The sequence below is a fragment of the Ooceraea biroi genome, chromosome 11 (genome assembly GCF_003672135.1).
Source record: "Ooceraea biroi isolate clonal line C1 chromosome 11, Obir_v5.4, whole genome shotgun sequence".
NCBI lineage: Eukaryota > Metazoa > Arthropoda > Insecta > Hymenoptera > Formicidae > Ooceraea > Ooceraea biroi.
The window spans coordinates 10,580,553-10,593,079 of record NC_039516.1 but is presented as its reverse complement, the minus strand read 5'-3'; the positions used below and the strand labels follow the sequence as shown (position 1 = coordinate 10,593,079).

Here is a 12,527-nt window from a genome sequence, read left to right as displayed (position 1 = left end):
TCTCGCCATGCTCCGTTCTTACTTCCGGACATCTGCTTGCGTTTCTATCGCAACTGGTTTCGTAAACGTTTGCTTTGAAGTCTGCTCGAGTATACGCACCTGACGATCGAACAACGGCGGGTTGTCGTTCACGTCCGTTATCTCGACGGTAAATGAGCAAACACCCTCCAACGACGGTTCGCCCTGATCCGTCGCCTTGACAGTAACGGACACAAATTTGCCATCGTCGCCTTCGCGATCGAAAACCTGAAAATATAACATTATTATTACTAAACGCGGTCAAACTTGAAGAATTCTTCATCAAAATTTATGAGATTAGAGAAAAGATAATTCTCTCTGTGTATAATGCAATAATGTAGTAAAACTTATGTCTTATATAAATTCAGTGATGGTTGCAAGACCTGTTTGAGTTTAAGAGAAGCTCATTACAGAATTTTACGCTTGTATTTAATAATGAGGATAATGAGTATCGTATCGATCGTGCCTGATTACTGTGGCGAAATGGACTTGGAAAACTGAAAAGCTGTAGAACATGCGAAAAATAACGAAGTAGACATGTAGCACTAATATTTTATTGTTGGAGATCTTTATGAAGCCGCGACACGAACGATAATTACGGTATTAAGCGCCTTGCGTGTTTATCGTTCAGCCTGCGATATGTACAGAAGATCGAAGAGTATTGTGGTAGAGAAACTGAAATTATAGTGCTAGATATTTCTTAATGCGTTCGGAATACCTAATCCACTCTCCACCATGATTTGCGCTATTTCTCGAAGCCGATATCAACGCAAACATCACTTCCTCATACATAATAAACCTACATTTGTACAATTCGCGTAACCATGCAAACGTAAAATCTTAAAATACCGTAAGATATAGTGCGCTAAATACAAAGAATGTTTTAAAACATTTTTATCAGCGTGAGACAATATCAAAGGCGAACAGTCATTAATGGAAGTACCTTATTGGTCAAGACCTGACCGGTCTCCTCGTCGACGGTGAATTTCGTGCCCTTCTGATTAGGCTGCTGCACGATCGAGTACTTGACTTGACCGTTAACACCCTTGTCTTCGTCGGTAGCTTGCACCTTGATGACCGTGCTACCGTTGGGCGCACCCTCCTCCACCTTCGGATAATACATGCCACAATCCTTGAAGACTGGCTTGTTGTCGTTCACGTCGGTGATGAAAACCACGACAACCGCAGTGCTGGTGTGAATGGTCTGGTCACCATTCGGACAGCACGCGCCGTCGTCCAGCGCGGTAACGTTCAGCTCGTACTTGTCGCGATCTAGGGATATCTCCTTGCCATGGAGACGAATTACACCGGTGATCTCTTCGATCACGAACTGGCCTGACGTAGTATTTCCGCCGACGAATCGGAATCGCACGTTGTCGCCGTCCTTGTCGGATGCAACCACGGTGGTCACCAGGGTGTTCGGACCGGCGTTCTCGTCAACGTTCGGCGTGTAAACCTGCTGCGAGAACTTAGGCTCCTCGTCGTTTTTATTCTTCGTGTATATCCGCACGGTCGCCGTGCCGGTCTTTGACGGTTCACCTGGAAGAGAAGTTCGTTAGTCAGCCGAAATTACGAATTTATTGTTGAAAATGTTGGATGATTTGAAGTAACTTCTTTGACTCGAAATGAAATTACGTTAGCCTTTTCCGAAATTTGAAAATTAACAATAGTGACATGACGCGAAACGCAGTCTCATTAATAAAACGCCACTCTCGAACGCAACGATGACAATACCGATTTAAATGTTACAAATCGTGCTATTGATTTAAATCAGTGCTCGGAATTAGTTGCCCTTTTCGGGCCGATTTCAGAAGCGACGCCTATCATTCCCTCACTAACGCTCGACGCGTGACGGCCGAGCCGCCAACGCTGTGTCTCAGGGGCGCCACTATATGAGATATACGCTGAGAGCATTATCCCAGCGCCCTTTCGTCCAGTCGTTAAAATTTTTCTAGCTAAATAGGTTTTACTTTCACAATGAAAAGTGAAGTACTAAATTTTCAATTATTAACTTATTATTAATGTGTAATGTAAAATTATTACTGTGTGTGTGTGTATAGAGGAGAATCCCCTATTATGAGATATGCTCCTAATATGAGATAATGGAGTTTCTGCTAAACTAGTGAGCACCATCTGTTAATTCCACCATAAACTTATTACTCTTGGTATAAAATGTATTTAGTGAAAAATTCATTGTTCGTTATTGCGTTTAGCTTTTGCAAAAAAAGGTTTGTGAAATTGTGAACATGTCAAAGGAACTTAAGGTAAGTCTTTAAACCTTGTTTATTACATAATAAAGAAATGGTTGGCAATAAATTCAGTATGCAATGATAGAGTAGAATCCTAGTAACAGGACAATACGCGATTTGTTGAATTGCTTAATTGTAGAGGTTAGATTTCATGATCGCGGAACCGCTAGGCGTGTGGCTCGTATAATGAGATATTCAGGGTACTCTTAATATGAGATAATTATTGCTCGAATATGAAGATTATGCAGTGTAATAAAAAGAAAGAAAATACTACGTTAAGGTTAAAGAAAAGTTAATACGAATTTATATTACGAATTTTTGTGTATTTAATTTTTATAGAATCTGACTATGGAGGTTAGAGAAACGAGGAAGCGTTGACAGTGGAATCGTGAAGATTTGGCGAAGGCTGTGGCAGCAGTATTTTTATAAAAATATCTAATAAAGTTTTTTACTTGCAATACTGATGTATTTTGCACTTTGAACACCGATTTCTCAAGGTATCTTATATTAGGAGCACACTTTCGCGATCTTGCGTAAAGCTCTTTTTTCAAATTTTTTTAATTTTCCGAAAAAATAATATTTAAATTAGATTTTTCATTTCACCAAACTAAAGCTTATTAAATTCTCTTCAAGAGAACGTATTACATTTTTAAATTCTGCCTATAGATTTCCTTACATTCGGCAAAATCGATATGGTATCTCATAATCGGGGACTTTCCTCTACTACATTAATAATTGAAAATTTAGTACTTCATTTTTCATTGTGAAAGTAAAACCTATTTAGTTAGAAAAATTTTAACGACTGGACGAAAGGGCGCTGGGATAATGCTCTCAGCGTATATCTCATATAGTGGCGCCCCTGAGACACAGCGTTCGGCGGCTCGGCCGTCACGCGTCGAGCGTTAGTGAGGGAATGATAGGCGTCGCTTCTGAAATCGGCCCGAAAAGGGCAACTAATTCCGAGCACTGATTCAAATTATCGAAATCGAGATGCAAGGTAATATACGCACCGAGCGATATTTATTGCTTCACGTCGAATCTCGCAATAGGAAATCGCGCGTATGGACGTGCAGTAAATAAAAGCGCGTGTGTTATTCGTGCCAATTCGGCCCCGCTTTATTTCCAATTAAGCTGTGACTTGTTTGAGGACCAACCCCCGCGCGTTCACACCGTGCGTGTACGCAAATAACACAAATTCCCGTCTACCGATGTGAGCTTTATCCTGCGAGACGGGGATTTGCAGCTTGTTTGAAAACCAAATCCGTGAGATTTAGCTGCTGGAGCCGATTCTCGGCTTGCTGACGGAACTAGGGCTAAGGGTAAAGAGGGTCGAATTCTCTGTGACCAGATCTCACTCGATAAGACGACCACCTTCAATTTTAGAGCGGTTCGAATTTCTTAAAGCAGAGCAGATATCGAAAACGTTGATGATCGCGTACGTGATAAAAGCAATATCACAATAAATTAATCAATGATAAAACACATTTTAAATTTAGTTTTTAATTTTATAACTTAGAAATAGATTCGAATGGGATGAAAGAACGTCAAGATTACTGTCAAGATAATTTCGCTTTATGTTATTAATATGCACGTTCCTCGATAATTTTATGCAATGCGTCGTTACGGCTTACCCTTATCTTTAGCAGTAACGATGAATTCGTAGTAGGCGTTATTGTTGTCTGCATCGAGCTGCTTGTTGTTGACGATAATGCCGTTGGAGTCGACGCTAAAATGATCGTCGGATACCAGGTACTCTATTTCCGCGTTCGCTCCTGAATCAGCGTCCGTCGCCTTGACTTTCAGTATATTCGTCCCCAGTGGGATATCCTCGTCGACATTGTGAGCCTGATAATCCGGCAGCTCGAACTTGGGGGCGTTATCATTCACGTCGGACACCCGGATCGTCAGCTGAAAATGGGACAGTGGGATAATAAATGCCAAAACGCGAGCTAAGCGATATACATTACGCCTCGTTATTGTCCAGCATTCGATACCGAATAAGAAGAAAAAATATGCATTACATTCAACAAGTAAAGGTGAAAATAACTTCGATATCTTCGATATATCGTATTTCCCAACGAAAATTATTATTATTCCTCGCGTAAAAGAAGACAGAAGTTGCGGGATATAAATTCACTTACCTCGACTGATGTCGAGAAACCACCGGAGTCCTCCGTCGCTGTCACTATCAGGGAATAAATGTGCGGTTGCCGGAGATCCTCGAAATCCAGTTCTTTCGCAAGTTTCACGATTCCAGAGGTTGGACCGATGTTAAAGGTTCCCGCGGCTCCTTGACCTTGCGCCTTCAGCGTATACCGTATCTCCCGATCGGCGAATGATTTGGCTTTCACCGATATTATGCTGGAAAAGTTCCGACACGTGACACGTGTGCATGCACGAATGTCATTTCGCAAGCTTGACAGCACGAAAAATGAACGGAAGTGCGGCAATAGATTCCAAAAAATCTTGATTAATATCACGCAAAAGCGACACGTTTCGATTTCCAATTGGACTTCGTAGAGTCAACCGAATCGCCCGAAGACAAACAACTTCGGGAAGTCAAACTCGACCGGAACTCAAACAGTTACCATGTTGAAACGCGGGTGATCTTGTAGCAAAAAGTAAGAGTGCGAGCATGTCAGTAAATTGAACGTGAAAAAATAATTATGAAAGTGGCAGGAACGATAGATCAAGACTTGGTAAACGTTAATTTTGAAAAAACGAAATCTTCCGTAAACTTTTCTAATTTTTGTAAACAAGCTGCAACAAATATGGCATACGGCATTAAAACTGGTACTGATAATAAAACAATTATCGAATCGAATTTGCTGTCGTACAAGAATCTCCCGTAAGAATTTGATCGGTCTTTAATAAACGCAAGCTTTGCAATAAAACCCGGAAGGATTAAATGACTGTTGGAATTGACTTGAGAACTAACTCGGAGTCTTTCTTCTGGTTCTCCGGTATCTCAGCCTCGTACGCTGTCATATAGAACTGCGGCGCGCGTTTTCCACCGACGATCGATAGTCTCTCCTCAGGAGTCGACTGGAAACGCCTCTCGTCGATACGGCCGTTCTGATCCTCGGCTTTCACGTAAAGGACATACTCCATGTCCAGCTGAAAGAGGTCGGTACCTCGAGTGCGCACCACTCCCGACCTCTCGTCAACCTCAAAGCGGCCACCAGCTGCATGCACATAGCAGATAATTAATTAATTAATTGATTAAGGTGAGCGATCGAGATACTCTCTGCGGATCTCGCTAATGAGTCTCGCTTGACATTAGGTTCTACATTAATTACGCAATACGCGATAATCCTATTACATATTATGCACTATAAGGAGATTAAACAACTGTTCGTTTTTTTCCGAATTTTTAAGAATCTTGAGATCATTTTAATGAATATAGATTTGATAGCTTACGTTCGTAATAATGAACTTGTATAATAAAATATTATTTTTAGAAAGAAAGTAAATGTTTTGTACGCGCTACGTAATTTGGGCTGCTATCGCGATTTAAATCGGAAATGTCGATGGAAATTTCGGAAATTATTTACGATATCGAAACTGAAAATGTCTGACAATTCATGGGAATTCGCGAAGATCAAACAACAAATTTCAGTTTAAACGTTTGCGATAATAGGCCATTATTATACTGTCAGTTTAGTGCACCGTACGTCACATTAACGATGTTGCATCACAGTTGGTACCACAGAAACATCCCATATCATATCGCGCCATAAAAATTGTTTATGATATCGAAACACGATTATTACAGGAAAGCATTCGGCATATACTGGTGTCATTACAATATATCTCGTAAATATGATATCGAGCCGTGCCGTTGTAATCATCGGGTGCATTTTCGATGAGAACAATGTACAATTTTACATCCGTAGATTAATAATTAGGCCGCACGCGTGACCGTTTTGCGTGTTCGTACGCCACGCACGTTACATTAGTATTGGCGCATATTTCTGTTGCAGTTAATGAAAGATTATTATTCAACTGACAGGACATTTTCCGGTTTATAAATGAAAGGTTCAATACGAAATTCGCAATCGACACTTTACTTGCACAAATAGTGACAATTTTAATCGTCGGCAATTTAACACACTCAAAGGAATTTTCAAATCTTTTACATCTTTCATTCTCTTTCTCTCTCTCTCGTGTTTTTTCTTGAAATGAAAATTAATTAATTAATTTAAAGCGTAATTAATTTAATTAAGTGATAAATTAATTAAATACGTAAGCAATTATAAAGTTTTCAATCAAAAAGCTTTACTATAGCGTGTCGCTCTCGTTACTTGTTATTTTTAGATATATACTGTTACATATATATTCGGTTCAGTATTTTTCTTTGGGGAAGCTGAGGAACCATCAATTATTCGTTGAATCGAACATATATCGAATTTTACGATAACGAACGCTATACGAGCAGAGAGTTCCTTTTTCGCTCGGAGCTTTCCAAATGGAATACACATTAAAAACATTTCGCGCGAGTAGACCAGTGGCTTGAATATACCACCGATGTAACTGTTTTCAAGTTTCGAGAAGAATGAAGTATTTCGCGCCCACGTATACACGTGTCCACGTTTCATCCTTCCTAGATTAATTTCGCTGCTTATTGCGTTACGTTTCATTAGCGGAGAGCGCGGACGTTAATGCTCCAAGTATCTATCGAATTTCGATTACTCGTGTTATTACGTACTTCGATCTCGCACGATGAAGTAATGGATGTTGTGGTCGGTGTCGGGATCCCTGGCCTGGAGGGTGAACACGTGAGTGTTCGGCGGTGCGTTCAGCTGGACGACCGTCTGCATCGGCAGCGGCCGATTAATGAAATACGGTGGCTCGTCGTTCACATCCTTCATGTTAATGATGACGCGCTGATTGTCGGTATCTATAACGTCACATCGATTATTGTATGTACGTAACGGCGAGCAGTGGTGACAGCGCTGTCAGTATGCTATTCGTTGCGTATTGCAGAATTTTAATTGTCGTGCCGTATCGTTACGCTAATGCTATCGTTAAATGGTGCGCAAAGGTTAGTGACTCCGAGAAACGGATCTAACGCGTGATAATAATTAATCGTACGGTATATAAATGACTGCGGTTTATTGTTTTACCAGGAGAGTTGAGTAAAAATTTGCGCGCCGATATTGTTGGAAGAAATTTAATTGGACAGATGCTGCGTTTCTTTATATCTTCGAAATGAGAGACCCAATTAGAATTCAGCGGTATTTGCCTTTGGACGTATCCCTTTATGCAGATGTATATATTTTTAGTCTCGCTTGCGAGTAGCATTCGTGGCAGCGCTGAATGATAAACTGTAATTTATTTTGCAATCTCTCAAAGCGACTACGAGAAGCGTGTGAGCAAGAAAAATGTGCTTTTACAGAGACATTTTTTGTATGCGCAAGAGAAATGAAAAAGCAACATGAAAAATATTATTAAAATGTATTAAAGTTTGATATAGTTATTTAATGTACAAGTATTTTGTATTTTGTTCATCTCCGCGAAGTCGACCAAAGTTTGATGTATTTATTTAATGTGACGTGAATTGCTACTTACATTGAAATCCTGTGGAAGCCAATGGTGCGAGAAAAGAAAAGATTCGTAATTATTATTAGGAAAACGTGAGAGAGATATTACTGATGATACAGATACGGCAAGAAATATTTTGTTAATAGTATATTGTTGTACAATATTAAAGAGACGTGTAAAAGTATATGCATTATATACGTTTTATATCATAATTATATTATTTCTCAATGAAATTCTTGTGAGAATAAATATGAATTTTAATATTTCTTGCCGCGCTTATATTTATATATGTCTTACACCACTACGAATTTTGTGTATGATATTAATGCTCTCATTGACCTGTAAAGCGAGAAATACTGCACCCTTCGGATCCCAGAACCCCAGAGAAATAGAGCATGAATTAGAGACAAGCGTGTACGGGAACGAGTCATGTGCCAGTTGAAACTATTTCAGGCAATACTTATCGAAATTAAATTGTACCGTCGTAATACGGGCACGGGACACCGGGTGGATATCGCGCACACGGCTCTTCACACGTGGAACACCAAATAAAAACCAATTAAACAATACAGAAATCGAGGGAGAAATACTATCGAATACCATCAGTTATAACGTATAAAATCGTGACAAACAAATTGTCACAAAATTAATATCCGTGCCACGGAAATGTATAGTAATAGAACAAAATCGATGTCAGATCTGCCAAAGAGCCCTTGGGAAGGACTCGCAAAGGATTCTTTCCGTACCTGTGTTCGTGATGGTGACCCAAAAATCGATGGTCTTCTCCGGACCTAACTCTTCATAATCCCACTTCTGCTTGACCATCACGGAGCCGTTGGCGCCCACAGTTACCCACTTGTTCTCGTCCCTGATCTTGTAGGTCTCCTTCTCGTTCTCCTTCTCAAGGTAAAACGCGATTTTGCCCTCGACGTTTCCGTCCGCCTCTGTGAAGTCGACCTTCTTCGTCGGCCGTACTGCCCGGGTGACCCTGCGCTTCTGTATCCGGTGCGCTTCCGGGCGGTTCTCGTTCTCATCGTCCGATTCCGACGTGAGGAACCTCACGACCACCTTGGCTGGCTTCTCGGTGCTGCGACTTGGCGTGCGTAAATCGTGCGCTTCCACTATCAGCTCGCACTCGCTGTCTTGTTCCACTCCGACTTCCGGTTCACCGGCGAGCAGCAACTCGCCGGTCTGCGGCACGACGATCAGCAAACTGCTGCGTGTGGCCAGCTTGTACGCGACCTTGTCCCCGTCGGCGTCCTTGGCCGTAACCTTGCCCACGGTGGAGAATCTCTTCCAGCCGGGCAGCATGCCACCCTTGTGCAGCGTGTCCAGATTGGTCGGTCTGATCTCGAAGACATACAGCTCGCGCTCAAATACCGGACTATTATCATTCTTGTCCAGCACGTGGACCACACCGCTGATCTTGGACGTGCTGATGAAGTTACCATCGGACGCGTGTATCACGACAGTATAGAGATTGCGGACTTCGCGGTCGAGCGGCCGCGCGGTCACCACGCGGACACCCTGCTTCTGGCTCTTCAACGTGAGATTGAATCCGGTCTCGTTGGACTCGTCCTCGCGCAGGGCGAACGGACGCTCGCCGTTATCGTCCGGCAGGATCTTGTAGTGCACCGGAAAGCTGCCACGTGCCCGCAGCACCGGAAACCCATCTATCCACGTGCCGACTGGCGAGTTCTCCAGTACCTCGCCCTCGCCTAGACGGTCGTGCGAGAAGGTCAGCATGTTACGGCGATTGATGACGTAGAGATGGAGGTCATGAGTCTGCGTGCCGTTCGCCAGCTCCTCCAGGACGATCAGGTGGACCGCGCGATCCACCAGCGGTGTGAGATCTGACGTCGTCATCACCAGGCCGTTACCCAGCACGGTGAAGAACTTGGAGAACCCGGTCTCCAGCAGGTGGAAGTTGGACGGGCGACATGCGTCGCTCCGAAACTGCGTCACCTCGTAACCGGGATAGACATCGTGTGGCAGCACGGCCACCTTGGCGTGGCTGACGGAAGTGGCTGCCAGTAGGAAGACGACGACCTGCACACGCCACATCTTGCTCTGCTTGTGGTACTCGTTCTCGCTGTCTCTGTCCCGCTCTCGCTCTGTCTCGCTCTCGCTTTCGCTCTCTTAGCACGCCGATACTAGAGCATCAGTGCTAACGCCAACTGAAAATAGGTAACAGAGAAAATTGTTAGTCGAGGAAACGAAACATAAGCGAAGCTATGCTGAAGAAAAGCTAAATTAGCAAGTTACTTAAATACAAATTTCTGAATTTCTTTCTGTTGAATTAAGAAATTTCTTGCTTGGATCTTGCTTGGCAATTGATTGTTTAAAATAAGTAAACTTGTTTTTAACTGAATCATGGAATTAATTAATTAATTTAATTATTTGGTTATTATATGTGCGGCAAGAGCGCTATTAACTTGATAACATATTACATATGTAATAGTAGCAAGAAAAATGTTATCAAATTAACTTGATGAAAATGTGTGAACTTCTTGATTAATAGCGTTCAAGAGGTAGGTGTCATGTTATCGCGCTTGCATCGCGCATGATGACAGATACACGATGCATATGAATTTATCGAGACAGATGGAAGACTGATACCAGGTAATAACGAGACCGTGACGACTAACGCTTCCGTATTTCCGGTGACTTTGCATGCATTTCAATCGTCCCGTTCGGAATTTCTGAACAACCGGGTCGTAAATTCATTATGCGTGAACAATTCGCAAGCGCGCGCGCACTTGCACTGCAACGACGTTTATTCGCGTGCAATTATGCGTCCGCCGTAACGTGAGAAAATCTTCATATAACATTATTAACATGCATCGTGTAAAAGCTCATGAACCGTGTTACCTATTGGAAGCGACGCAGTGAATTAACCTTAATTTTATTTTCCAACGAACACTCGCCGTACTCGACCGTACCGTGCATTTAATAACGACTCGCTGTCATAACCTGCTGCGAAGTGTATCGGATGTTTCGCATTCACGATAAACCCGATGGAATGTAAAGAAAGTTATCGGGAAAATGAAATCATTTGCATTTTCAGTTTAATAGTACGTGAACGTAGAAGAGCTTCAACGGTACACTATAATATTAATACTTACAATACGATGCTACAACATTGCATACATATTTCATTGCATTACATATTTCATAATTTAATAACTTGATCAGAAAATTAGACTAATAGCTTTATTGGATTACTACTAAATCTGATGAAGTCGACTGCGCGTATTTTACAAATTTTACGAATATTTACATAATCTTCGTATCATGATTACATTTTGAAATTGTACTAAATGCATTTTATTCTAAAGTTTACGCACGAGCTTATTCTCCGCGTACGTTGCGATATAAATAATTAAATTTTGATGAACTTTAACACGATCCCATAAATCTTTCCGAAATGCAACTATCGTAATTTTGTAGTTTCTATTCAATTGCCGTTATTATTCGCATAAAATTGGCATTGCATGAGCCGTTTCGGTATTATGATAATAATCCGAAAGAAGGGGAAACGCCGTAATTCCGTAAAAAGATAAAGATACAAGCTCTATGTAAAACATTGCAAATTGACCTCTATGAATGGTAATACTACGTATATAGAAACGCTTGAAGCAAATTTTTTAAGGCATAATAATAATTTCAATTTTTATGAGTTCTCATATACTCCATAGCATATCTCAATTGAATTATGTGAAAATGGTATAAAAAGCAATGCAAAAATATAATTATTAATTTTTGAAATAATAAACGTGAAAAATACATGAAAATGACAATATATTTATGATATATAAAATTTCATATTTTAACACAAAATGTGAACAATTTAATTGTAAACGTTTTATATTCTTTATGACAGTTTTTGGACAAATTATATCGGATAAATATGTCATACGAAAATATTAAATATTTTATAGATAAAAAGTATCTGAACTGGTCAGAAAAACATACGGCGCGCCTTCAGCTGTTTGTATGTCGCTCAGGATATGATGAACAATGTCCGCAACGTTGTACCGGAAATAAGAACAGGCGCGTACGAGTTGACCATTGTCATTTAGTAACCCTCCGTTCCATTTGATTCTATTCACGCCCCAAGAGGACCGGATGTGAGGTCAGCCGCGGCTCGTTTAAGTTTGAAACCGCTCTGACGATCGTACAAAAAAAAAGAAACGCGCGGACATAACTGTCTTCATGATGTAGCGCGGTCGGTGCAGGACTCGTAATATTAGGCTACACTCTTGGCTCAGTGTGCCGCAATATTACGCGAAATAAGAAGCATAAATTCGTGGTTTTGGCAGTTGTCGGAGTTTGCGGCGGGAAAATGTATGCAAATAAAAAGCTGGCGGATAAAAAGTTTCGAATATACGAGCAGCCGTAATATAAGATTTTGATCAAGCAAATGTATTCTTGGTTTCTCCTACTTTGGGGAATTGCTGCTTGAACATTTTTGCTTTAACTACTTCAGCTGATTTAAATCGGGCAAAGTAAAACCGCATTTATTTTACACGTATTCGTGATACTTGAATTAGACGGAGTGACAAAATATTGTTTATACTGACTCTCCTCTCTCCGTAATTTTGGACTCCGCAATTACAGACAGATATTGTAATGTGTTCCTGGGAGCATTCATCCGCTACTCTACCAACTGTCACGTTAATATCGTACGAAATTTCCGCTGTTGCGCGCGACGCT

General features: G+C 41.2%; 1 protein-coding gene across 2 annotated transcripts in view; it reads right to left on the bottom strand.

The window, feature by feature from the left end:
- Positions 1 to 12,527, bottom strand: part of LOC109611346 (neural-cadherin-like) — a 68,126-nt gene that overhangs the window by 20,554 nt on the left and 35,045 nt on the right. For both annotated transcript variants that reach the window (XM_020033593.2, XM_020033594.2), the window contains exons 2-9: positions 8,558 to 9,988; positions 8,292 to 8,339; positions 6,976 to 7,167; positions 5,206 to 5,452; positions 4,409 to 4,628; positions 3,899 to 4,175; positions 962 to 1,557; positions 100 to 246 (exon numbers count right to left, since the gene is read on the bottom strand). In XM_020033593.2, the coding sequence (XP_019889152.1) occupies positions 100 to 246; positions 962 to 1,557; positions 3,899 to 4,175; positions 4,409 to 4,628; positions 5,206 to 5,452; positions 6,976 to 7,167; positions 8,292 to 8,339; positions 8,558 to 9,875 (3,045 nt within the window). In that variant the 5' untranslated portion in view covers positions 9,876 to 9,988. The remainder of the gene's footprint in view (positions 1 to 99; positions 247 to 961; positions 1,558 to 3,898; positions 4,176 to 4,408; positions 4,629 to 5,205; positions 5,453 to 6,975; positions 7,168 to 8,291; positions 8,340 to 8,557; positions 9,989 to 12,527) is intronic.